The sequence below is a fragment of the Trachurus trachurus genome (assembly GCF_905171665.1).
Source record: "Trachurus trachurus genome assembly, chromosome: 5".
NCBI lineage: Eukaryota > Metazoa > Chordata > Actinopteri > Carangiformes > Carangidae > Trachurus > Trachurus trachurus.
Genome location: NC_139896.1, coordinates 9,249,192 through 9,274,928, shown reverse-complemented (window position 1 = coordinate 9,274,928; position 25,737 = coordinate 9,249,192). Strand labels below are relative to the sequence as shown.

General features: G+C 41.8%; 2 protein-coding genes across 4 annotated transcripts in view; one reads left to right on the top strand and one right to left on the bottom strand.

Annotated features, from left to right (window-relative positions):
* stx18 (syntaxin 18) overlaps window positions 1-19,815 on the bottom strand; it is a 35,703-nt gene extending 15,888 nt beyond the window's left edge. Inside the window, exons 1-3 of one of the 3 annotated variants that reach the window (XM_083971402.1) lie at window positions 19,765-19,815; window positions 3,290-3,365; window positions 2,180-2,351 (exon numbers count right to left, since the gene is read on the bottom strand). In XM_083971402.1, the coding sequence (XP_083827528.1) occupies window positions 2,180-2,332 (153 nt within the window). In that variant the 5' untranslated portion in view covers window positions 2,333-2,351; window positions 3,290-3,365; window positions 19,765-19,815. Of the gene's footprint in view, window positions 1-2,179; window positions 2,363-3,289; window positions 3,366-19,764 lie in introns of those variants that run through there. The other 2 variants (XM_083971403.1, XM_083971401.1) reach the window with 2 other exon arrangements.
* On the top strand, window positions 2,414-4,010 carry LOC310985760 (uncharacterized protein; the record flags this gene model as incomplete). Its single annotated transcript, XM_083971405.1, has 3 exons — window positions 2,414-3,097; window positions 3,292-3,424; window positions 3,635-4,010. Exons 1-3 carry the CDS (start codon window positions 2,800-2,802, stop codon window positions 4,008-4,010), a joined length of 807 nt encoding a protein of 268 aa, XP_083827531.1. The 5' UTR covers window positions 2,414-2,799.
* Window positions 19,816-25,737: the final 5,922 nt, after the last annotated feature.

Genomic DNA, 25,737 nt, shown 5'->3' with positions numbered 1-25,737 from the left:
TAAGTCATCTGGCTTACGAACGTCTTAAATCTAGATCACATGAGGCAATTTTCTGGGTCAGTTCTAAAAGCAGAGCCCAGGCCTGTCAGTGTTGGGGGAGGAGTGGCTGTCAGACTTGACAGTTGGCACAAACGTATTCTGGGCTCAAAAATGTTAAGTCTGGCCAGTTGGCCAATGTGATTTTTCTTTTTTCAAACAACATAGCTTTTGTCTGCCCAGATCTCAAGCAGAGCACTCATTTATACAGAATTGCCCACACTGGGCAGGATTTGAAAATTCCTGTAGTATGACCCGAGTTCAAGTCGACAAAAGTGGCATTTTTATGAGTGCTATTTATTTCAGTGATCTTTATTTCCCTGTGTAAATGACATTTGGAAAATCATATTAGTTGTTGTAATGTTCTTAGCAGCCTTTTGTCCAAATTCACTAATGTCTACTGGAAATTCAATTAAGTGCTTGCCACGATATGCTCGCATTTTGCTGGAATGTAATGGTCAAACAGAGTTGATACAATATTCAAGAATGACTATGTGGCTTTGTCTGAAATAAACTACAGAGTTTTCCCTCAATTAGACACTCAGAAACCTGTTGTTTAGTCTGAAAAATGCCACAGCAATGATGTTCCCGCCATGCTTTGGTAGCAGGGCCAGAGATGGGCCAGAGATGGGCTAGAGAGGCAGAGCTATATAACCTGTGACTAATGCATCACGGGTCTTTTTTAACCAGCCACCAGCAGAACTCTAACAGAAAATGTCCAAATGGGTGACAAAGTGAAAGTACTTACTAAAACCAAATGACCTCTGTAAGATTTTATATCTGTAGCAGTGACCCTGCTGCTAACTGATATTTATAACCCGTCTCCAGATCAGTCATCACCCTACAAGACAAAGCAGGGTGTACCAAAAGCATACAATGCTCAAGCGCCACAACTGTTGAAGTAACGGCTTCATGGAAAGCTACTTTGTTTAAATAAAAGTAATGCAATTCTTTTAGAGGGTTGTAGATAACAAACACATTCAAAGGGAGAAAATAAAGCTTTGATTCACTGAGTAATATGAGCATGAGTCTGGTTTGCATGAGTAGGCTATAAACTAAATATAGTCAAGACCATAAGTTAAGTGTTTTTCTTTTTATTTAAAACTCTTGAACTGTTTGTTGAACACAAATATGATTATATAAATCATATGAAGCTGACGTTCATGTGACGACAACAGGCTGGAATTAGTTTTACTACCTTTTTGACAGCCTCTTTGAATACGCTGCCTGGAGCCTTTTACACCAGATAGCCCACGTGTTACTGAATCAATTCAACCTCCTTCAAATGTGACCAGGCTGTGACCACCTTAATAGTTATAGTTCAAAATTATTCTATCCTTGTGAGTGTTGCTGTTAGTGTAATAAGTGTATCAAGACACACTTTGCAATTGTATGTTGTCATTATTTTGAGTCTCAGGATTTATATCCTGTATCAGATCGGCCTATATTTTCATAAAATTTCCCCAGTTTTCATTCTCTGTTTTTAAAAGACAAACTTGTTTTGAACAGAAATGCACAAAAAGAAGAGGGGTAAAGTAATATCTAGGAGAATCATTCTTGTTAGGTTTGGCCAATCAAGATATGTCCTATTTGTTACTGTCAGTGCCATACTGTTTCTGCCAAGGTAACAAACATTTGATTCTATCTGGGTGCTTTAGGAAATTAATAAGCATGAACATTTTATGGCAAAACTGGATTTGTTTTAGTGTGCAATTAGCTGAAATGCAAGGATTGTCAGGCATTTAATTGACTTCGCTGAATATTTGATCACTCAGGAGTTATTTGCACCACTTTTCATATGCATCACCAACTTAAAAAGAAAAGAAAAAAAAACTAAATCTAACATAGCCCATGTTGCACTCTTATTTAAACATGTGGCATCATGCAGCAGAGGCCTTGTTAGCAATGAACAGCTGGAGCACTTTTATAAACTTTAGCTCTGTCTTGTTTCGTTTGTAAACACCAAACATACCGAAGTGAACACTTTTTTAAGGCTTACTACTGTCTAAACTACACAGCATGAACAACGTTTTATTCATACAGTCCATTAATTAAGCAGCTGTCATGTGTTGTGAAGCCAGTTTGCATCGGTGTTAGCCACGTTAGCCAAAGTTAGCTCGGGGGGGGAGAAACAAACACTCACCACTTCCTTCGCTTTCGGAGAGAAGCCGCTCTTGGGTCTGCTGCGCTTGAAAATCTCATCTTTGGTCGAGTCGAAGCCGATTCCTATCGCCTTGTTCCTGGTCTTCACCGTCTTCACGCTGGCTTTGAAGAGCGGAGTGATGTCCACAGCCATGTTTCGTGCAGCTGCGGCGCTGTAAACAAACTGACACGTCACCAGGAGACGACGTCATCAGCCCTGCGACGCGGAGAAGATTTTCCCTGAGACGGAGAGGAAAGCCTTACGTTTCACCTTAAGGTTTTTATTTGGGATTTCTTTATTATAGCGGCTTTTTTACTGCATATAAGTTACATCTCACAGGAGCCTGGTCGAGAATTAAATCACTCGTCCTCTTGACTTCGATCCAGGTAATGACAGTTGTATAATAAAAACAAAATCTCTTAAATATAATAACTTAAGTTTAAAAACACTTAAGTGGAGGGGTTCACCTGATAGCCAGATGTCCATGTTGAAGTGCAACAGTTTTATTAAATCATGCTGAAGTTTCTACACTGTATGTGTGAGCTTTTATGATTCAACAAGTACCAACTGTGCAGGAATGAATCAGATCATCTGTTTCTCTGTCTCTTTCAGAAAAGAAAATGCCCCAACAGCTTATTGAGGGGATGTCCAGCAGGAAGCGAAGACCTAACTGGACAGACCAAGAGTGTCTCCTTCTTGCCCACTTGATGCAGGAGAGGAAAGAAATAATCAGAGGGAAATGCAGCACTGGAGTGTCCATACAGGACAAAAGACAAGCCTGGGAGGAGATAGCTCAGGCCATCAATAACACCTTCCCACAGATTCAGCGCACAGTTTCTGACTGCAACAAAAAGTGGGAAAATCTGATAGCAAAGTCGAGGGAGGAGATCAAACGACAGAAAAGGCAAGCGGGTACAGGTGAGGAAAATGGGCACTTTGCAAGCAATAACAAGTCTCATAATTAGTATTATTAAAACTGCATCCCTTGAGGAGATACACACACACATAGGCTACTGTACATTTGCATATATTTTGAGTTTTAAAATGTAAAGAAAATAAAAACGTATTGTATTGTGTTTATTATTAAATTGAGCATGATTTTTCACTCACAGATGAAGGACTTTCCCTTGATGAGCTCAGCACTGTGACCCAACTCGTGATTTCTGTGATGAACCTCTCAGACATGCTGCAACAAGATCGAGAAGACAGTTCAGTGTCAGAGACAGTAGAAACTCAACAAGACAGGTAGTACATGTTATTTATTTTTTGGCTTCTCTTGTGTTTAGACTGCACCTAAATTAATTGTATTTGTATCTTTAAACTTGGATTTATCAAAATAATATACATGGCTGGTGAAGCTTAAAAATATATTTTTAGATTTATGTGTAAAGGTTGAAATGCAACTGCATGTTTGATAAATTCACAGACAAACTTCTTCTTTTTTTTCAATTTCAGCTGTGATAAAGATGGAAAAGCTGAAGAAAGATTAACAAACAAACGTCCACTAACGGAGCATGAGCTCCTCGCATATCCAGATCCATCCACCTCTCCAGGAGAACAAAAAATGATTTCTAATACCATTCCCAAATCACTCGCTGTACAATTCAGTACTCCCTGCGCCGCCATGTTTACTGCCTCTGGAGAACACCTGGATACTCCCTGCTCCACTTCTCCAACGTCAATGCAATGCACGACTTTGCAAGAGCGAATGGATTTGGAAATGTCTGTGCTGAGAAGACAAGATGCTGTGCTCAAGCTGCAAGAGGAATATTACACACTTAAAATCAAGCTGATGAAAAAGAAAATGGAAGAGCCACCTCAAGACGACTAAGGTGGCTGTAGTTGCTGTGCTTGTTTGGGGCGTGCGGTTGCTGTCAAATTTGAGCAGCACAACTACTGTAATCATTACTTTTTTGCATAGTGTCAACCACTAAAATCATCACATTTATCGCACCTTCTGCCACTTGTCAAGCAGCTGACATTCTGACATTTTGATGGGGATGACTGAGATCTTTTGAATTCCATCAAAGCAACAAGCAGGTAAAACAAAAAGTTCAGGACGTGTTTTATGAAAGGTCAGACACTGTGTCACTCTTGCTGTAAAACTCATAGCTTTACCACACACATTCTGGCAGAGGAGCTGTTCATCATTACAAACCAGACCTCACTGAAACTATTATTTTATTCACGCCAGAAATATTATTGTAAACTGTAAATTTCTATTTAAAGTTAGAATAGAAATGAAATGTGAGCTATATTTTCAATTGTTGTCAAACCATTTTTTGTGCTATACTAATGTACATCAATGTGTAGAATAAGATGTAAGATTCATGGTAAGATACATTTCTGCTTTTTTTTTTTTCCTGATGGCGCATTTTATCTTCTGTGACAGTTAAAATCAAAAATTGTCGTCATGTTTGTCGCCTCATCTCATACTGAAAAATTGCTGCAAAGTGCTGCAATAAAAACTGTGCTGAAGTGTGTTGCATTTGTTTTCAACTTTGTAATATGATATAATTATTAGTTATACATCCTACAGCTGTCCTTTATTGTTTATATGTACAAGATGACATATAAACACGTAATGAATTATGCCACATGCAGCAACTGGAATTTCAAACACCCAGTTTTGAAATTCCTAAAATTGATTTATATTCTGTTGGAAGTATAATTTGTTTTTCTGACAGGAAGGTCAAGTCCATATGTGAAGGTTTTACACTGTGAGAAATTTTGTTTATTTGCTGATTCATGCCATTTTCTTAAGTGCAAATCTGGAAGCTGTAAGTGTTTGACATATACCAATAAACATATTTATGAAAATTGAACTTGATCATGCCAGTGTAAGTAAAAGTTAAAATAATGTCCTGTCTAGACAAATGTAGTAATTTGTGCGTAATATTTCTCATAAATCCGTTTATTTGTAAATGACTGGGGCTGGCACTCACATGTAAGCAGTGAGGCCCAGGGTGTTGAATAAAAAGTCTGTTATTTGCTGTGTGGTTTGCTCATTTCCTTTGTTAGTGTTGTGCCAGACTGTGTTACAGCTGAGTGCTGTGACTGTCTCTCCTTTTCTGCCGCCTCAGCATTAACTCCTCGTCATTTTTTTTTTCATTCACTTCTTTTCGCCTCGACTGTGGAGAGAGAGAGAGGCTTTTCAAGACGCTTTTCAAGGACCAAGGTTATGGGCCCAAACTAAAGCATGATTGCCGTTGTGATGCTTAATGTGTTGATGCGAGCAGTCTAACCGAGCATTAAAGTTTCCCAACTTTTATCTCACCACGGGATAAAACACACTAATTGAGCTTTCTGCCAGGCTGCACTGTACTGGGGCTAGAATGGGGAAACTGCATAACGAGTTACTATTTCAACAACAGATTTTCATCTCCCCATGTTTCATAGAGACGATGTTTACACACACATTAGTATCTCGGTTTTGACTCTGGTCCCGGTTTTGATTAGATTTCAGACATCGTGGCATTTACATGGAACACGAGAAACCTGGTTAATCATAACTTATTCATGGATAAAAAGTTATGCAAGTTTACAAAACCAAAATAACATATTTACATGTTGCATGTCTATGATACTGCAAATATAAAATCTGATGGAGGACACCAGTGCCCATGTAAACACGCTCATTGTGTTTTCCATCAAATACTAAAGCCAACTTTTCTGAGATCTTCAGTGATCAGTGGGTCTGCTGCACCACGGCTTCTTGTTCATAAACTGGATGTTTGTATCAATAATATTTTTTCCTATAATAACCAACTTTACAGCTATGTATTTGTTATTTTTTGCGAGCTACGTAGTCAGTTTTACCTTTGACTAACTGCTTAATTGCCAACTGTTTAGCTGTTAACCTTTAGATATTTACTCTATTTATTTGCCCTTTAAACAAGATCAGAACTTTTTAGTTAAAGGGATAGTTCACCCAAAATTCAAATTTCACTCATTATCTACTCACCCTCATGTCGACTAAGGGCTGGGAGAATTTTCAGAGTCCTCCGTGCCTTCTCGGAGTTATGGGGGGGGTCCGCGCAGCAGTATTTGTCCATATAATGGTTGTGAATGGTGCTCACTTTTCTTCGTCCAAAAAGACACACCACAAAACATCCAAATACCTCCATACTGCTCGTCTGTAATGTCCCTCTTGTATTGAAGCCCCGACATGAGAAATTGTTGCGAAAAAAATTAAATAAGTCTATATTTTAAGCTTGTTTGTAGCGGAAGCTCCCAGTGTCTCAGTTCACTGCTCTTCCTGTGTCAGTGCAAATCTTGCGTGATTTGCAATGACCGGCGGAACAATTTCTCATGTCGGGGCTTCAATACAAGAGGGACATTACAGACGAGCAGCATGGAGGTATTTGGATGTTTTTTTGTGTTTTTGAACGAAGAAAAGTGAGCACCATTCACAACCATTATATGGACAAATACTGCTGCGCGGACCCCCCCCCCCCCCCCCCCCCCCCCCCGTAACTCCGAGAAGGCACGGATAACTCTGAAAATTCTCCCAGCCCTTAGTCGACATGAGGGTGAGTAGATAATGAGTGAAATTTGAATTTTGGCTGAACTATCCCTTTAACCAGAAAACATCTGCCCTTCATCACCTTTTATCTGCTGATTAGTCGTTTAATTTAAAATGAAAATTTTGACATTTGTTTCAATATGCTGCTTAAGTTCTGTTGAGTTTTCCATACACCCCCTGACATCCACAGAGGTACGCATAGATATACAGCTTCCCCTTGTTGGAGTCTTGTTCTTATCCTTAATTCCTTTGTGACAGATTTATTTCATTCCTCTGAATAAGAGTATCAGGTAAACATTTTTATGATTCTGATATGATAACCTAATGATAGCTGTGATAACCTAAAAACTTAACCATATCAGACCAAGCATTATAGGAATTCCTAGATTCTATCTGTCCCCAGTTGAAGCGTCAGTGATGGTATCCATTCCTCCCGTCTTTGACAGATGAGCCATGTTTTGGAGTATCCTCTGGGCAGTCCACTCAACTGCCTGAAAAGGAACCCCTTAATCTCCACTTTCTCTTTGTTTGGACTATTATCAGACCTGTCAGTCCGGGCCGCTTTATCTTCACAGGACTCATCTACTGGCTGTTTGACGTTGGCTTAATTCTATCAAAGGCCCTTATCTCTGCTTTGCCTGGGGATGCATCCTTCCTCTGACTCGCTAGAACGGTCCTGGCTCTGATAAGAGGATCACTTATTAGGATTAATAACACTGTGCTGGTGGTGTACGCCGCTGGCTCATCGGGCTTACGTTTACGTGTTGTATTTTATAGGCTGAGTCCATCAGTGTGCTTTTTTCTTTGTTTGTGTTGTATATTAGCGGGGGTGTAGTCTGAAACCTGAGCTAATGACACAACGATATCCCATCAACCACAACTGATCCAGATTGAAGATAGTCCCCTTTGATGGCAGTTAACTCTCTGTCTTTTGGCAGTAGTCACTTGAAACGGTCTGAAGGAATGTTATGCATCTTGATCTGATGAGGAGCAATTACATGGGAGGGAGCTGTTGCCTTTGAGGTGGAAGCTTACCTGCCACACCCTGCAGGCTTACAAATAAGCCTCTGGACACGTCCCAAATGTGTGAGAATGGTCCCTTTTATTCGTGTCCTTCTTCTTGTGACATGTGGTCTGACAGGATTTGACAGGTGGGGGCAGAGAGGGAAGCATTTGCCAAGGCACTGAATTAACTCATCTGGTTTGCTTTGGTTGGCGTTATGTCAGCAAGACAAATAGAAGAAGCCTTTTCAGAGCCCAGAAGAAAAGATACTTGGAGTCGGTGCCAGAATAGAAGTTAGACTCAGGTTCTAATCAGCTGAAGTCCTTTCCTTGCCTTATGATCTCATGTTAATCAAATTAACAATCAGAATTAAGTCATACTGCCTCCATTAGTCAAACAAGTGCAGACTTAATAGATAACATGTTATGACTTTATTATAGACCAAATGATACTGTATTGGCTCTACGTGTACTTGCATGTGTGTGTGTGCTAGACTGTGGGAAAGAGACAGGGTTTCTGTGTGCTCACATACACACACAGTATCTCTGGGTTCTCCGAGCATGAGTTTGCATGTCTGAGAATATTTAGATGTTAATTCTTTTCTACCACCATAATAACCAGAACCCGGGTTTTGCATATGAATCATTAACATCGCATGCAAGGTCATGTACATGTAAGTTTCCTGGAAAACTAATCATGGAAAAGACATGCAGCTTAGCTGCTTGGACCAACAAAGAGCTACCCATAGGTTAAGTAGAGATGGTGCAATCACAAATTGGATTTTCCATAATGCAGTCGCTGTTACAAACGCTTAACTTTATTTAGATTAGAAAGGGCATTGCCCATTACCAACAGGCTACAGGCACAATGTCTCTGCTCCAGGGATTAACCACAATTTATGCTTTTATTTAGCTGGCGTGGTGACAACCAAGAAAAGGAAACTTTCTAAAAAGGCACAGTTACAAGGCAAATTACCATTTACCCACTTATTTTATTTTGTCTTTCTCGTCACCACAAGCACAAACAAACGGTTATTTAAGAAACTAGTCTTTGCACACTGGGAAACTGGACTATGGCCATCAGTGTTATCATTGTGTCTTGTATTGTTTACCCTTGGCAAAACATTTTTCTTGGTTCTACATTTCCATCGTTTTGAAGGTTGTTTTACAGCGCCTGTGGATATGTGAGTTTCAAATATGATATAATCATAGCATGGCCACTCTAAGACAGTCCAGATTTAAGCTTTCTGGATATGCTTGACTTGATAATTTTCCACAATGGTCTTCAGAAATGGACAGCAATTGCCCCACCAATGAAAGGAGATCCTCTTTGTAATTAAAGCCAGTAGAAAATTGGATCATTTTTTGCCTGGACAGCTTTCACATTCCAACCTAATATGGCATTGGAAGCTTTTGAAGTTGCTGTCTTGGCAGTCCCAAATTATACCTTTCATCAGCCAATCATAAGAAAATGGCAACCTGACATTCCCAATCGCAACATGCTTTTGAGCTCGGGTCTATGTAATCAACGCGGAGTGCATGATACCCACTGACAAATCGACTGTGAATACTAGAATTACAAATTTTCTATCATAACTCGGGGAATGTTTTATTTCTAAGATCAAAGTGACATTTTAACTTGATCTGCCAAAGGTTAAATATATGTAATTATCTTTACTCAACTGAATATTCATTCTGAATTTCATAATTGTCTAATGGTAAACTGTCAGATGTATCACTATAATATAATTAATAATTACAATTAGCTCCTGTGCAACTGTAGCCTCACAGGTTCAATTCCAGCAAGAGACTATTGTCACAGATAATAAATACAAAAATTCATATTTCCAAAATGACTTTGTTCGGGTTCACTTGAAATAAAACCCAATGCTTTGTCTCCTTTAACCAATGACTGTAACAGTAACAGTCTATGCTTTCACAATCATTTGCGCAACCAACAATTTGTTTTTTTTGGTTTTTTTTTTTCAAAATGCTTAGGCTGGACTAAAAAGTCACATCCTGTAACTAGAGAAATGTGTGAGTCCAATATGAGTAGACACTGAGTAATATTAAGTCAGCGAGTTGTCCAGGTCGGAGTTAATCATCAACGTAATGGACAGTAACACTGCTTCGCCCTCTGAGCTCAAGTTGAACACGTTTGTCAGGGATTCCAAAAAAAAGAAAATGTGGTCATCGTGTTACTGATTCGCTTCGTGATACTACTGCACGGTCACCCAATTACGGCTTGACAGAGCTGACACAGACGAGTACATTCACGCTGACACAATAGTCTTTGAGGGGTAAAAAAGCTCCATGGAAGCATTTACAGAGAAGGTCACTGGTCGCCCCATTGCCTCATCCTCACTGGACAGCTGCTGTGATGTTGAAAATGTAATGTTGTGTTTGAAAAAGACTTATGGGCGTTAGCCTGCAAGTCACTGGGTTCACTGAGAAAATCTATTTTACAGTGAGAGCGTTATGCTGCAGTACAATAGGTAACATACAGTGTGCTGCAATTTTCTCCTCCACCAACATAACAGTGTGTATAAATATGTGATAGACTCTTCCAGGACAACAACTGGCCAGTTGAGGTCAATTATACTTCTGCTTCTCTGTTGAGAGAACGTTGGCTGACCAGTGTGACTCCAAAACAATGACTACTATTATGCATCCTCAGGCATGTCTACTGTACAGGCACATACTTCTGCCCCCAAAAGAAACCAACCTCCTCAGAGACACTGAAATGAAACATGAACTAATTTGTGTCTTGATGGTTTCTCCCATTCTTAACCCCGGGCTCTGACCGAGGCCAGACCGTCGCAAACGACTTCATGTATTTATAAATAGGCAAAGAGAAAAGGGGAAAAGAGAGAAAGGAGCCCAACAGATGACTGAAACCATATGGAAGTGGTAGAGAGAGTAACTCATCTTGTGACAACATAGCACGCAGTCCCCCCGTCGTCCCCCACACACACCCACCCCTGAGTCCCATTCTGTCTCATGTCACAGCCGTTCACGAAAGACTGCAACTGGAGAAGGTCAGTCGGTGGCTGGGGCCAAGAACAAAGTGATCGTGATTTTCAAAAAGTACATGCGGGATCTCAGGAGGAAATGGTTTTGCCGCCAAACACTCAATTACACGTAATTACAATAATTCAACCTTGGAGGATGGTTTATTCCATTTTATTATGAGGTTCACCCTTTCATGTCCCATAGAAGGAGGAGGAGGAGGGAGTGTTGTGAGGAGCGACAGGGACTATGTGAAACAGATACTAGTTCCTCATATGAATGTCCTGCAGTAGTTGAACACATGGACAATTATTTCTACTGAAGATTTAATAGGTCACTTTGCTCCACGTACCTGTCATGACCTCAATCTGCTGCAATACTGTCAACACTGAGGGATGCAGAGTATCCAGAAAATTAGCTGTATTTATTTAAACTGAATAACCTGGCCTTTGAAGAAATAAACAAGCAATTTGATGATGGCGCTGCTAAATTACACTTTATGCAAAGCGTCTTGACAATTTCCCTCAATTTTGCTCATTCGCATAAACGCAAAGCTACCATGCAAAGTGCTGCTCTGGCAATTTTGGAGCCCAGTGTCTGACCCTGTCTTGCCCAAGGACACTTCAATATGTGGACGGGAGGAGGCAAAAACCCCAACTGAGATAACCCCCGTGACATCATCAGGGTTATTTTCTCAAACTTCGGAAAACTCCTCCAGGGTCACAGACTAATAACATACAGCTATGTTCACATGCTGAGTAGCGCTCCGCGTGATGAGTTAAGTCCATGTCATGTCGGAGGAGTACCGCTTTAAAATCCTGACCACGAAACAAAAAAAGAAGGAAAGAAAACAAAAGTGTATGCTAACAACAGCAATTTGCATAATGCTTGATACTGGACAGATAAAGGAGAAGAACTCATGTCTCTGTCTGTTGCTTATTGTCGTTATCTGATTCTGGATCACTTTCAGACTTAACTCGAAAAGCATCCTCTTCTGTGCAAAAGGCTCTGACTCACATCATGTTCATTTGATTTGGGGGCTTTTCATTCGACAGTGGGTGATTGTGCATTTCCACTGAAGCATCTTCACAGAGGACAAAGGCCTCCTCACTTCTGAAGCGACCGAGGCTCCGTGGCTTTTTGCCTTTTTTGTGTGTGTGTGTGCAAAATTTCCAAGTTTCTCGTTTTCAAATTCAACCGTCGTCTATTACAAAAACACACTCACACACTCAAATATCAGCCCACTCAATGTCGCAAGGATAGACCGACCAGCGTGGAGCGCCCAGGTTCACACAACACCACACCCCAAATGGAAGACTGAGAAACCCTGTGTGATTGATCGTCACTTTTAATTTCGCTTAAGGTTGTGTGTGTGTGTGTGTGTGTGTGTGTGTGTGTGTGTGTGTGTGTGTGTGTGTGTGTGTGTGTGTGTGTGTGTGTGTGTGTGTGTGTGTGTGTGTGTGTGTGTGTGTGTGTGTGTGTGTCTGTGCTGAAATACAGGCCCCGGAGCAGAGACGTGGGCAGAGAGGAGGCTTTGAAATGCGGCAACCCCTGAACCAGAAAATAATCAAGAGGACTTAGGCATGGCACTGCGGCCGGAAATTCACTGTGAATACTGGTTTCAACCATGACCATTTGAGAGCCCAACTTTTTGGCTTTTGCGATGATTTCGAGCCCCCTCAGCCTCCCACCACCACCACCACCACCATCCCCCCACCTTCTCCAGTCTCCCTCTTGGCTGGATGTCACACACTCAATTTGGGTTCCCTGACCTGACCTAAAAGTTGATGAGTAGCGTCTCTGTGTTTGGGGGCAGCTCTTGTCAGCAGAAAATGAACTGGTGCATGCCTTTGGTCCCTTTATGACACACACATACTGTAAATGTGCACATGTATGCCCCCCACCCACACACACACACACCCACACACACATACGCACATACGCACACACATACAAATATACAGTAAGTCCCTTTTAGACCTGTGGCTTGCCTCCGTTCTTCACAGCACATCACAGGGATGGCTACTTTTCTGCTCGTCCAGCAAAAAAGTTCGCTCACCGTTTCCCCTTCTGTTATTCCTCCCCGTCTTCTTCCACTGCAGAGGAAGAAATTGCGGTTGAGAGTTTAGGCCAAGTCTCTCCACAGCTTGTCCTGATTACTAAGTAGACAAGTACCCTTGGTCTCTCCGGTCCTCGTTTCCCCTCCTTCATATTTCAGAGTGACTGTCTCTGAGGTTTCTGTGAAGGACAAGGGACCCCTTTGGATTGTGGATGGTCCTAAAATAAACTTGCGTTTAATCAGTCACCGCCGCAGTGGTCAATACGTGTTATGCAGACATTATAATTGTACGCAAAGTCATTGATAAAATGGGTCACGACCTCATACAGCATATGGGAATCCACACATTGTAATTTAGCTTTGAATAAACACAGTTCGACCGCATGTCACTGTCTGGCGTGTCCTTATGATCTTAATGTTCTCATCAGGCCTCAGAATGCCAACCAACCATGGAGTTTTTTAATCTGCAGTTTCCACTCCTCTTTTCCTTTTTCCCCCCGTCTCCTCCTCTGATCACTGTTTTCCCTCTGAATTGTATCAGCAGCTCACTGCCTTCCAGCCAATTAGTAAAGGCAAACACAACAACAATCAGTCTCTTGGCTTAATGCACTCCACCTCTTCAGCAGTAAATACCAACTGATTCCTCAAAGTATTGTCATTCAGAAGGGCCCCGCTGGCTCTGGTCTTTGTCGAGGGGAGAGTGGGGGCCCCCCCTTTGAGATGGCAGGTCGTACCAAAACACAACTTGTTTCGAAAGGGAGACAAAGGCGAAAAGGGAGTATCGCAACGGCTGATGGAGCCTGATAAAGGCAGATTACAGTTAACTGGCTGACTCCTCACTCAGACGAGCAGGTTGTGTTTGAATGTTTTTAAGAAGAGCGGGTCGTCGTGTCACAGGCCGCTGCAACAGTCCGGTCACTGATCTGAGTTCAAAGGGAAGGCCCGGTCGTCACCTTTTAAGTGCAAAGACTGAGAAACTGTTACACTTAACTCAAAACAGGTTTACATGAAATGAGCCCAGAGGTAACTTCAGTTCAGAGAAAAGGGGAAAATTGGTTTCCTGCTTAACAAGTAGCAACATGAAGTAAAGAAGAATAACAACATGAACAACAGAACTACTGGGAATACACAAAGAACAAAGAAGATTTGATTTTTAAGAATTTTTGTCTTTTGTTGACACTATGAAAATGGTAGTGAGTCTTAATCTTTCCAAATGTCTCCTTGTCTAGAAATGCAGTCACATAAGAACTTGTTTCCAAATTATTAAGACAAAATTGAACCCTTCAACCATTAAACAAGACTCTTCTAACCCTCTAAAAACCCTCTATGTCCATATTAGTAAAAAACCCAAGAAAACTGACTTATAAAATTTAATGTATCCGTCAAGTTGTGATTTTCTGCAAAGGTGGAATTGACCGTCTTCCTCTATTGTGTTAAACATAAGCAAAATTAACATGTTATTTGTCTGTAGGAATATAATATGTAGATATGAACTAATGAAGCTGATTTTGGCTGTTTTTGGTAAAACTGAAATGTTATTTCCAGCGACAATCAGGAAAGAACGCTGCACAACATGGAAAACATGTTTGAATCTTGTTTTTCTGATAGAGCAACAGATTTTAAAAAATACTCTAGTTGAGATGGTCTACAGAGTCAGAAATGTCTTTATCTTAACTTTATGGATTTGTGGGTATATTTGAAACACGGATGCAAAACCATAAATCAAATGACATGGCAACATATGTAACGCAGAGTACATATGGGCCATACAAGATGAATTTGAAAACTTTCTGTCTACATATTTTCACTAAAAGGATTTTCTCATGATTTTAAACAAAACCCAGAAGCTTGTGCATTTTTCCTCACTGAGACAATCAGAGAGAAGAAGTGAGCGTGTCTGTTGAAATGACAGAACTCCATCCAAAGCCGAGCAGGGACACAGTTAATGCATTTCTACAGGCAAACATAGCATCTGATGTTAATATTTAAGTTGGATATTGAATTATTTAATGTAATGCATTATTATTGTAAACAAACTTTCCTTTGACTGTCATTGCCTGTGCACTTATTTTATGCATCTTGAGCATCTGTGACCTACTCCATTCGTGCATATAAAGGTCTGTGAGCATGCAGAGCAAATTGAGTTTATAGCCCGTAGACAAAGTCGGAGGTAAAGGATGAGAGCGCTTCATCACAATAACAAAGAAAAGGTAAGGGGAAAGTACAAAGGAGCATGACAAAGGGGGAGCTTGCAGTAAAAAGAAAATGCTTTGTATGTAAATCACTCTGAGTTTCCATGGTGTCATGTGAAAGTATGCAGGACAGTTCAAAGAATCCCTGGCATGTTGCTGGTATGGGAAGGCCCTGACGCCAGACCGAGTGGCAGTGCCATTGTCAGTTTGTCCATCAGAAACACAGAGGGGAAAGGTGGAGGGGGGGTCAAAGGGAAGGATTGGTAGACAGACAGACGACAAAAAAAAGAATAAGAGGAAGGAGAGTATAATGTCAGTGGAGGAAAAGATGGAGAGAGAGAGGAGCTTCGTAACAAACAGGTGCCTGGAGGTTAAGCTGGAGACAGAGGGGTGAGGAAGAGGCGAGGACGGAAGATGGATGGAGCAGACTCCCCGCTGGGTGTCCGTCTCAGACTCCCGTCTCTGACTCCTCTTCGCTCCTCTGAGCACAGTGGGAGAGAAGGAAGAGGACAGTAACTCCCCTCTCCTCCTCCTCCTCTCCCTCCTCTCTCTCCCTCCGGCACACACACACACATCCTCTCTGATTCTACATTTCTCTTACATTTCATTCTCCTCCTTTCTTTCTCCCTCATAGAAAACAGGTTGATATCCAAATCTTCACACATGCACATACACACATTGCTATTGAGTATTGACCATGCATTCTCTCTCTCTCTGTGTGTCTTTGCTTTCTCTCTCTCTCTCTTTCTCTCTCCCTCTCTCTCGCTCATTAGGGGCCATTTTCACTTCAAAGCCCCTCCATTATCTGCCATCTCTCAGGGCAATTAGGAATGGGGTGACTTTGAGCGGCAGGCACGGCCACGGCATTATAACTACTCATCCCCTGTCATGACGGCCTTTGTGGGGGCTGCCGACATTGATGGAGAGGATACTGGGGGCCCCCGTAAACCCCCCCTCACCTCCACCACCACCACCCTTCCACATATATACCCCCAGCCGGCCCCTCCTTTTGACTGGTAAACTGTGGAGTAAAACGGTGTGTAATTAAGTGGCAGTCAAAGCAGGTCCTGTTTGGGTGTGTGACGGGCAGGGGGAGAGGAGGCGGCAGTTAGTTTGGATAGGCGGAGAGGGGAGTCACAAGGCTTGTGGGGGCAAAGGTGGGGGCAAGTTTGGGATGAATGAGAATGGTGGGAACACAATAGTGAGGCTGATGAAGGGGAAAAACCCACTTTGGATGAAATAATGTGTGTTTAGTCGCCTACAGTTTAGAGGGAGAGTTGTAAAAAGTGACGCACTGCTTATCAAAACTAATGCAAACAAATATCAGTAACACATTTAGCCAGTGAAAGAGAAGTAACATATCCCAATACCAAATCCATCCACCCCACACAGGCACCATTCTCAGAGTTATTGCCTCTAAAATGAAAGTAGCCCACTCTTCACGACTTCCATTTTGTCATTTATGGCATCTCTTTATATGAGTGTGAAACAGAGGCACAGTGAGTGAAGCTGTCACCAAATAAATGTCTCATTATATTCCTTTTCCTCTCCGCAACAACTTTTACCGCTGCACTCTGGTGGAAGTGTACATGCACAGGGCCCCTCAGTGTATGTGCTGAGTGGTATATGAGGGTTTCTTTCTTTTTTCTTTTTTTTTTTTGAAGGGTGGAGGTTTACTGTGTTACTGCTGCCAAAGTCATGAAAAGAGCCAACAGTAAAGTACAAAGTGAAGACAGCTGTATTGTTAGACACAGCATTGTTAAATTCAGATACATGCTCTACAAAATGTATCACGTGTTGGAGAAACTTTAGGAATTAAAAAAAAAAGAAAAATTGCAGGATGTAAATTCTTATCTTAGCATAGACGTAGACATGCATCAATTAGAACAACACAGAGGTGAAGCGATATCTCATCTCGCATCTGATCTCAGACGTAAAAGATCTGATATTCCCTGTTTGCATTCATCGTGTTATTTACTGCCCACTCATGGCGCCAGCGGGCTATTGTCTAGCTCGACTACGAGCCGTTAGCTTCAGTCGCTTTAGGAGCCGTGACCGTGTCCCAGAGACAAAGACTGGGGGGCGGCTTGTCAAGCTGAGTACGGAGTCGGAGGAGCATGTTTTGGACGCTTGTGCATGTGCATGAGGATAATCCTGGGATCTTTGATGGTGAGTATAGCAAAGAGACACTGAGGCCAAAAAAGTGGCTGATGGTGTGCCACAAGTGGTGCAGCGACTTAATGCTGATCCCTCTCAGCGGCATATGTTGATCTCTAGTGGTGCACAGTTCGCGTACCACCAACATACCATGACCTAACAGCAGGTGGCAATTGAAGGTTTTTGAGCCACTGTCAGAAATGTATTAATTTGTCTCATCTGTTCTTTTGAAGCGGTATGTGTGATGCGTTAGCTCTGATACTGAGCTAGTTAGCCTGTAGCAATCGTAGCCAGAAAGCTGTTTTGAATTCATTTTTTGCGTGATGAATATTTCCACAGATTCTGATCGCATCACACATTACGTCATGTGAAACAAAATGAACGAGGAACCGCCCGGTCTCTATCTTTGTAGCATGAGCAGTTACATTGGGATGGAGGAGGGGGGGGAAGCGTAGTTGGTTGTTTGTTCCCGCTCGACTAGTATCTTATAAAAGACGCCACATGCCACTTTATCTTTGTACAATTTTTTTTTCCTCCATGAAATCTACAAAGCACACACACTCCCTTTCATATCTGCACCTTGGAGGAATGCAGTGACTGTGCCGCGGTGGAAGGGAGCTGATTTAGCCGTTCTTTGATGCTCCCACTAGTGAGCCGTCTCCCACTGAGCACTGACATCCTGTCAGCATGAAGCCTCTTCTCATCCCCCGGGTTAGTCACTACATGACCACAAAATGCTTGAGTGTGTGCGTGTGTGAGTAAGAGACAAACAGAATAAAGAGAGGGGTTACACATTTCCTGAATTCGGATCACAGGTATAAAATCATTCTGGTTTATGGATGACGAAAGTGGAACTTCTACAATGCAAATAAGTTCACATAGTAACTAAAGTCCAACAATAATATTTCTGTCTTTGTTTGTATTTCCTATCAAAAATTAAACTGAAAGAAAGCAGATATTACAGTTAAAACACTATAAAAAAATATTTTATAAGAAAATGTTGAGGAAAACAAGTTACAGAGATGGATAAGTGAACACTTTATTACTATTTTTTACACATGCAAAGAAATAAACTAGTGGAAAAGCAGCTAGCTTTAGCTCTCTTTTTCTATTTGGGTCTAATTTTTGTAGTTTAAGCCATCATTCCTGTTGGTAACAATAAATCTGTGCTCATAAAGTTAATTGCTAGAGTCTGGGAATTAGCAGCATCCCTGAAATATGCCAATGGAGCAAGAAACACAAGTGGTTGATCAGACAGGTTTTAACACAAAGGCCCGTGTTCACCAAAGTTATTTAGGGGAGAAAATAACGCTGAAAGCGATAAAAGCTACTACCCAAACTATCCATTGTAAACATTCATTACCGTTTATAGACTGAACGACTCTTTTGGTTAATTTTTACCTACTTTTCTCATTGTCGTTGTGAATGCACCGTTTTCCAGGAATAAAAAAAGAAGCATTGTGGGTGATTTTAGGGGGCTAGGGACATCACGAGTAGAGCTCTATTATCTATTATTACAGTAAACTCATTCACTCAGAGGTCACGGCCTTATAACTTATAATTTGTCATTTTAAATGTTAATTTTAAAACACCTCATCCCAGTGTTCCAGTATTCAGAGCTCTTTATAGGTAATCAGAGACTGAACACTTCAGCTTTCAGCTAAACACCTAACTTGTAATATCCCGGGGGCTGGGTGGAATTAGTTGCAATTACTTTTTCAGGTAATTATAAATCCTTTGCAATCCAATAAAGCCATTCACACGACCCTCAAGGGCCCTTGACGCTGTCATTTAAAGGTGGTATATGGAATTAGAGCGAGGCAAACCCAGGTCTCACACCACCTTAATTGTATGGTTGAAGCAGCCTGTGGGTGGTTGAGGTTTCAAATAGCTTTAATTGGTACTGAGGTAACAAACAGGTAACAGAATCGTTGGGAGAGTTCTGCCAGAGGGGGGTAACAATGAAAAATGGTGAAAGAGTGTCAGTGTCAGATCTTTGCTCACCAAAACAAGCCCTGAAAAGTATAAGCTCCAGACAACTCAGGCATGTTTGTGATTCACTGTTTTGTTCATTTAGAAAAATCCATGTCTCAACTTTAACCACGAGCATGTGCTGATTAAGATGTTGTCCTTTTTTTCTTTTTCTGTCCCATGCATACACAAAACACACTTTCTCCTGTGTCTTTGATGGACAGAACTGCCTGAAAGCCCCCCCTCCACACACACACACACTCCTCCTCTTTACCCCCACATCTCCAAACATCAAACTGTGAAGTCCTAATGAGTAATAATCTCTTTTCTCGCCCCAGCTAAAAAGGGGGAGAGTCAAGCGGCGTCACTGACCCTGGTTTTCGACAGCACGTTCCAAAGACTAAGCAAACACTGGTAATTGCCCCAGAGATCGGGTTCTGTTTTGACTGTTTGTCGTCCTCGCTGCCGCCTGATGTGTATTTGATCTGCAGTGGGATGGCAGCAGCTAGTGCTCCTCATTCACTCCACACATCTCAGCTCCATGCAGAGAGACAGCAAAACCACCAGGCGAGCAAGGGAGCACACACACACACACACACACACACACACACACACACACACACACACGCACATGCAAACACTGGTAAAATGTGAATTAGCAGCCACTTACGGCGTGATGTGTGCATGCTGTTTCCTGTGGTCGTCTCTCTGAACAAGTCATAATGATGCCAGGATTTCATGAGTTTCTTGTTGAAAAGTGGCTGAAAATTCTGCACAAACAAACAAAACAGAGAGTGTGCATGTGTGTTCGCATGCAAAGGGCACATAAACACATTCGATCAAAGTTAAATATTTACTCATACAGTGAAAACAACTGAATGTATTCCTAATAAAGTGCAATTCGGTTTCATTATCTCATCCTGAGGTGATTTTGGAGTTCTCAGTGGAAAAAAGACATAAAATTTCATGCTTCCATTGTGGATAACATGGTCATTAAAAACAAACAATTCCTGCGCGCTTTTATTGGTGCAAACAAATCATGTCCAGACAGCCACAATAAGCACCGCTAACTAGTCACATTTCTTTGCTTAAATAAGTCACATGGTGTCGGTTAGGAAACAAATCCCAGAGAGCAAAAAATGTAAGAGATCAGACTGAGTAATTATGAATTACAGACAACATCCTGTGAAAAGTAAAAGTATTTCTAGTAAACAATAAATTAACTTGCTTAAAATGGAACATTTCTCAATATGCTCACAGTCTTTGCTGAGAAGAAAGAAAGAAGAAGATTATAAATTGTTCTCTACTTTAGCAACAACAACAAAAAATACATTGAAATGACATTTTCAGATTGAACTCATAATGATTTTCTGGACTCTTTTTTTTTTTTTTCTCCCCTCAGCCAAGCCTCATTTTAAGCAGCATGACATGCTGACAAATGACTGCATAGATGAGTCAGGAGTGCTTTGCAGTCAGTCATGGCAACCTCTCAGCCACAGTTACAGCTGACCTTGTCAACGGGCTCGGATCAAACCAGGCAGGAGCGCGACTGTTTCGGTAGCCGGGCCTGACCCGAGGAGATCAAACTCAGAGGTGGGGTTAATACCTGCAGGAGCAATCAATCTGCTTTTCATTTTCAACCTGCTGGATCATCTCAGCCCGTTCAAAAGGTCTCTGTCAGGGGAGAAAAAAAAGGTCAATTTTTGCAAGTAATTTTGACATGTCAATTATTGTGGATTTACTGTTATTAGGATGATTGCTCCAATGATTCAGCCCAGTGAGCTGCTTGGATTAAAGGAACATTTGACTTTTTCTTTTTCTTTTTTTTTTTATGGGATATTTGACAGTGGGGGAAAGCGGCAAATATCTTTCAATGATTCCACTTTTTGTAAAAGAACGTGTTCAGAAAGTGAGTTTATTTGAGAGAAATTCAAATCCCTAACAGTTCTTCCATTATAACATATTCAGTAGCTTCTTTTAAAATGCATCTGATTGGATTAATTAGTATGTATTCCTAAACTGGCTGCACTGATTTGATGGTTACCTTGGTAGTGGTTAGTTAACAATATTCTCAAATGGTTATGACTTGACAGACATGGGAAGGGTTTGAGCTCTAAATGAGGCATAATGACAGCCTGCAGGCAAAGCTAATACTAATAAAACTGCCTGACAACGCTACAGGAATGTTGCCACAATTAATGAAACCTACCGGCCTCTCTTCTGTCTGGTGCCAAAGCACATGTGGAACCTCTAAAAGCCTGTGTTTCTGGTGGAGTGAATTACCCCCTCAAACCAGTCACACCAGGATATCAGGATGCAGCGCTGACTGAAGTTAAAAGGCCCAACGCAGGGCCCAATCCCCTAAAAGCATTATTGTATACACGCAAGCTCACGGGGATGGCTTTGTGTACGTTTAAACACAAATACACAGACAGGAACTCGGTTTACTGGTGGATCAATGATAGAGTAAACAGTGAGTTATAAGGACAGAGATGGTTGAAACGGCCCGGTGATGATGATGATGATGATGGTGGTGGTGGTGGTGGTGGTGGTGGTGGTGGTGGTGGACTCGGGGTTAACAGTTCTCGCTTAAATCTCCTGTGGAACTGCAAAGACTGCAATGTTTGGATGCGCGGTAAATAGGACTTTTGTGCGGAATATAATCTCATACTTTGTGTTCGGCATCAGTTATGTTTAAAGCAGAAGTAAGTTGAATATTTGTGTTAATATAAGTCTTAAATAGTTTTATCTTCCGACGGCAATCACTTACATACAGTAGAGTGTTTGGTCTGAAACACGGGTCTGTCAGTCACTCTGCTCTGCTGTAAGCCAAGGAGAAAACTTTCCTTGTATCCTACAACCTTTATCCAATGAGGAGAGAGAACGGCATAAAGGGGCGGTCCTCTCTGTGTGTGCAGCCAAGGGATGCGCGTGAATGTGGCGACGTAGGGACGAGGGCGGGGACTGCTATCAATCAAAATCAAATCAAAATCAAAATAAACTTTAATGTCCCCAGAGGGAAAATTGTCTTGGACAATCAATGCTGTACATCCTGCAAAACAGATTTTAAAACCATATACACCATTTCACATACTCACACACACACAACCAACAGAGATCACTTACAGACAGTACGACTAAGTTCATAGTTCATACAACCCTATCTGCTGACAAGAAGTTAGCCCAAACGACCGGATCGCTTACTTCTGCTTAAATGTCGACAGTCAGGAAAGTAAATGAAAGTTTAAAAAAAAAAAGGAATGTGAGAGGATGCAGCGACGTGGCAGACAGCAGCAGCAGCAGGATGCGGAAGAGCAGCAGAGGAAAGGAAGGAGGGAGGGAGGGAGGGAGGAAGAGGGATGAAGGGGGATCCTCCTGTAATTGCCGGAGCGACATGGGGGCCGATCCGAGGGCCTTGGGCTGATATTAAAGTGACCCGAGAGACTCCAGACACAACAGGCCTCTAAACAGTCCTGGCTCCAGTGTGGAATGAGCCTCCCACACCGGCCGGCCTACGACCCACCTCGCAAAACACCGAGCAGCACCGTCCTCCTGCCAGGTTGGATCTTCAAAGTTCCTCCTGTGACTCATGCAGCATCCCAGGACCTGAGCCTGAGGGCTGAAGAGAGACAGACAAAAATAGTCAAGTCTTACATGGGAGCTTTGTGTGTGTGTGTGTGTGACTTGCTGAGTGTCAGCTTTTAAGATCTTAACAGTCAGACTAATTCAGGTGGTTTGACTGCGGCACCAGAAAAACATCAGGGTTTTTTTTTTTCCTTTTTTGATGAAACTAAAACTCCATGTAATGAGAAACGAGACAGCGTGCTGGCATGGCTCAGTGATGAGCAACCCAGTAATCACAATACACCATAATGAATTACAATATGCCTCAATGACAGTCATTAAGATGAATTCTAATTGAGCATAATTTCCACTTTTTGTATAAACAGGCAAGACTTCACTTGATTTATAATTAATGGGAGGTGAAGCATGCAACTTTGGCCGCCGGCAATGACAGGAAAAACCAAAACGCTGTTTTTTCTTCTTTTCTTCTCCTAGAATGTCATTATCTAAAAAATGTCACCTTATTAACCTTGTGATATTCTTTAGGTTTGGCTTGTGTAACGCACACACATACACACAAAACATGCTGATTTTGACAGACCTGATTTGACCTAAATAGTCAAACTGACTTATTACAAGATGAGGGGTGTCAAACATGCGGCCCGTGGGCCAAAACTGGCCCGGCAGGGGGTCCAATCTGGCCCTCAGAATGGATTTTTCCAAGTGCGAAAATTACATAGAAGGCAGAAGAGGCATAATATTGTTGAAATTGCACATGTATTTTTATCCAGAAATTTCAGATTGTTCATAATGTGTTTTGTAAAAGAATAGTTCATTAACTGCAAACATCTTATAATACAATTATTTATTTATCTATAGCTTATCATGCTATTATTTTACTGGTCCGGCCCACTTGAGATCCAATTGTGCTGTTTGTGGCCCCTGAACTAAAATGAATTTGACACTCCTGGCTTAGACCAATACTACTATTTTGTCTTTTTTTTTTTTGGGGGGGGGGGGTAAAACTTGATCTGTAAAAGTAAAATATAACCTCCGATTTACTCACTAAAAACATGTCGGCTAGGTTAATCCTCCAGTCAGCGCCCCTGACCAAAGGCACTGGCTCATAATCTGGAGTTGGTCCCCGGGCGCTGCACCGTGGCTGCCCACTGCTCCTCAGGGATGGGTTAAATGCAGAGAAAGAATTTCACTGTACTAGCTGTATATGTGACAAATAAAGTACCTTTACCTTTACCTTTACCTTTAGCAGTATCATGGAAAGTGCCTTAGATTTGCACTTGAGTACTGTGTAGGATGCTAACTCTAACCCTTCTTAAGGTCATGACACTCTCGTAACCCTTACCTTATTCTTGGGATACGTGAGTCATCGAGGAGGGTTATCGGAAATTACTGTTTGGCAAAAGAACAGTGTGTGTCCTTAAAGTGAATCACTTGAAACAGCTTGTGTGTGTGGTGGGTTCAAGTGTGCACATGTAGGAATAATAACAAGTCAGAGCCATTTCTGTCTCCAAGTCCTCCAACCTGAACGACCAACGTGGGTCGTTCCGTTCGCCGTGGCCACCCTCGGCTTCCACCCACAGCGCCGTCGTACCGGAGACTCACAGACTGGAGAGAAAAGGTTGAAACTTCACTTTTTTTGTGTGTCATGAACCTGCCTGTGTGTGTGTGTTTACTGCTGTGAGGTCCGGCGGTGGCTGAGTGATGCCTACCTTGGTCTAACACCATAGTTAACACAGTCGCTCTGGCTCCACAGTGGGTGGAGTCGCCAGACAGCATAACTGGGCCCTGCAGCCCACTGTAATTAGCCTTATTGAAGCTGTCAGTCAATGAGCCGCCCCAATCTGGTCCCAGAGCGGCGCGCTGCTGCTATAACACTGAGGTGAAGGTGTTTGAGGGGGCGAGGGCCCGGAGCCGCTGGCCATGCGATGCTAAAGAAGTCTCAGCTATCTGTTACCGCTTTAATAACACTCCTGACAGTCCCCTCTGTGTTCGGCCATTCTTCCCCCCTCCTCACTAGCTTTTCTCAGCCCCCTTTTCTCTCCGAGCCTGGAGATGTGTTTTGACAAACTGATTGTTCGTTGGCATGACGTGATGTAACGAGGGACACATGTTGCCGGGGAAGAGGAAGAATATGAACGTAACATCAAAGAGAGGAAAATCAGATCTTAGTCAGGACCCAAATGTAGAGCGAAATAGGACTTTAAAATCTGTTTATGTATCTCAATGAAGATGTTTTCAATTGGGGGAAATGTAGAGCTCATATAATAAGCATATAAGGGCATGCTCGAGTGTGCGTTTGATAGAATAACACAATCCACATGAAATAAAACATGCTGTGTCTAATGGGCTCGTAGCTTTAGAGATTTCTTGCTGCTCCTCTTAAACTCACAAGTGGTTTTCCTCATCGTTACCGCGGCCCTGACATCTGCTTATTAATACTCCATGTCAGACAAATACAAAAATGCTCAGCAAGTTTCACAAACAAGCACATAACCCACACTTAACAGAGGGCAGCATACACACTCGCAAACTCACAAACACACCCTGGTTAGTTGAGATTTTCATAAATTCAGTTAAGTCACTGTTTTCACACGAGCGTCGAGGCCTGAGCGGTGAAGTTTTTTAACTGTGTCCAAACATCCTGAGGGTGATATGAGTGGTGCGGTAGCAATTTGTTGTCTTTGCAACCTCCTGATGTCCACCAGACATAGCAAACTGTGTTTACACTGCGATGAAAAGAAACTAAATAAAACGGATGAATTATCGTGGGCCACCTTAAGTGAATTTTTCGTTGCTGATGATTTCTTGGGGAAATAATTTGAGGTCCGCTCATGGTTCATGAAATCTGTAAAATATACAAAATATTCGAGTTTCAATGTCTTTTTCAGTCCAAGCTTCAAAATTTCAATATGGCTGCTCACAATTCTTTTATATATACAGTATATAGGCTATATTTTATAAAACTCTGCTCAGAAATACACGACACAAAAACAAATGAGGACAACTGTGTTTCCTACACTGTGACACAACCCCGCGGTGTAATGGAAGAACTCTATGA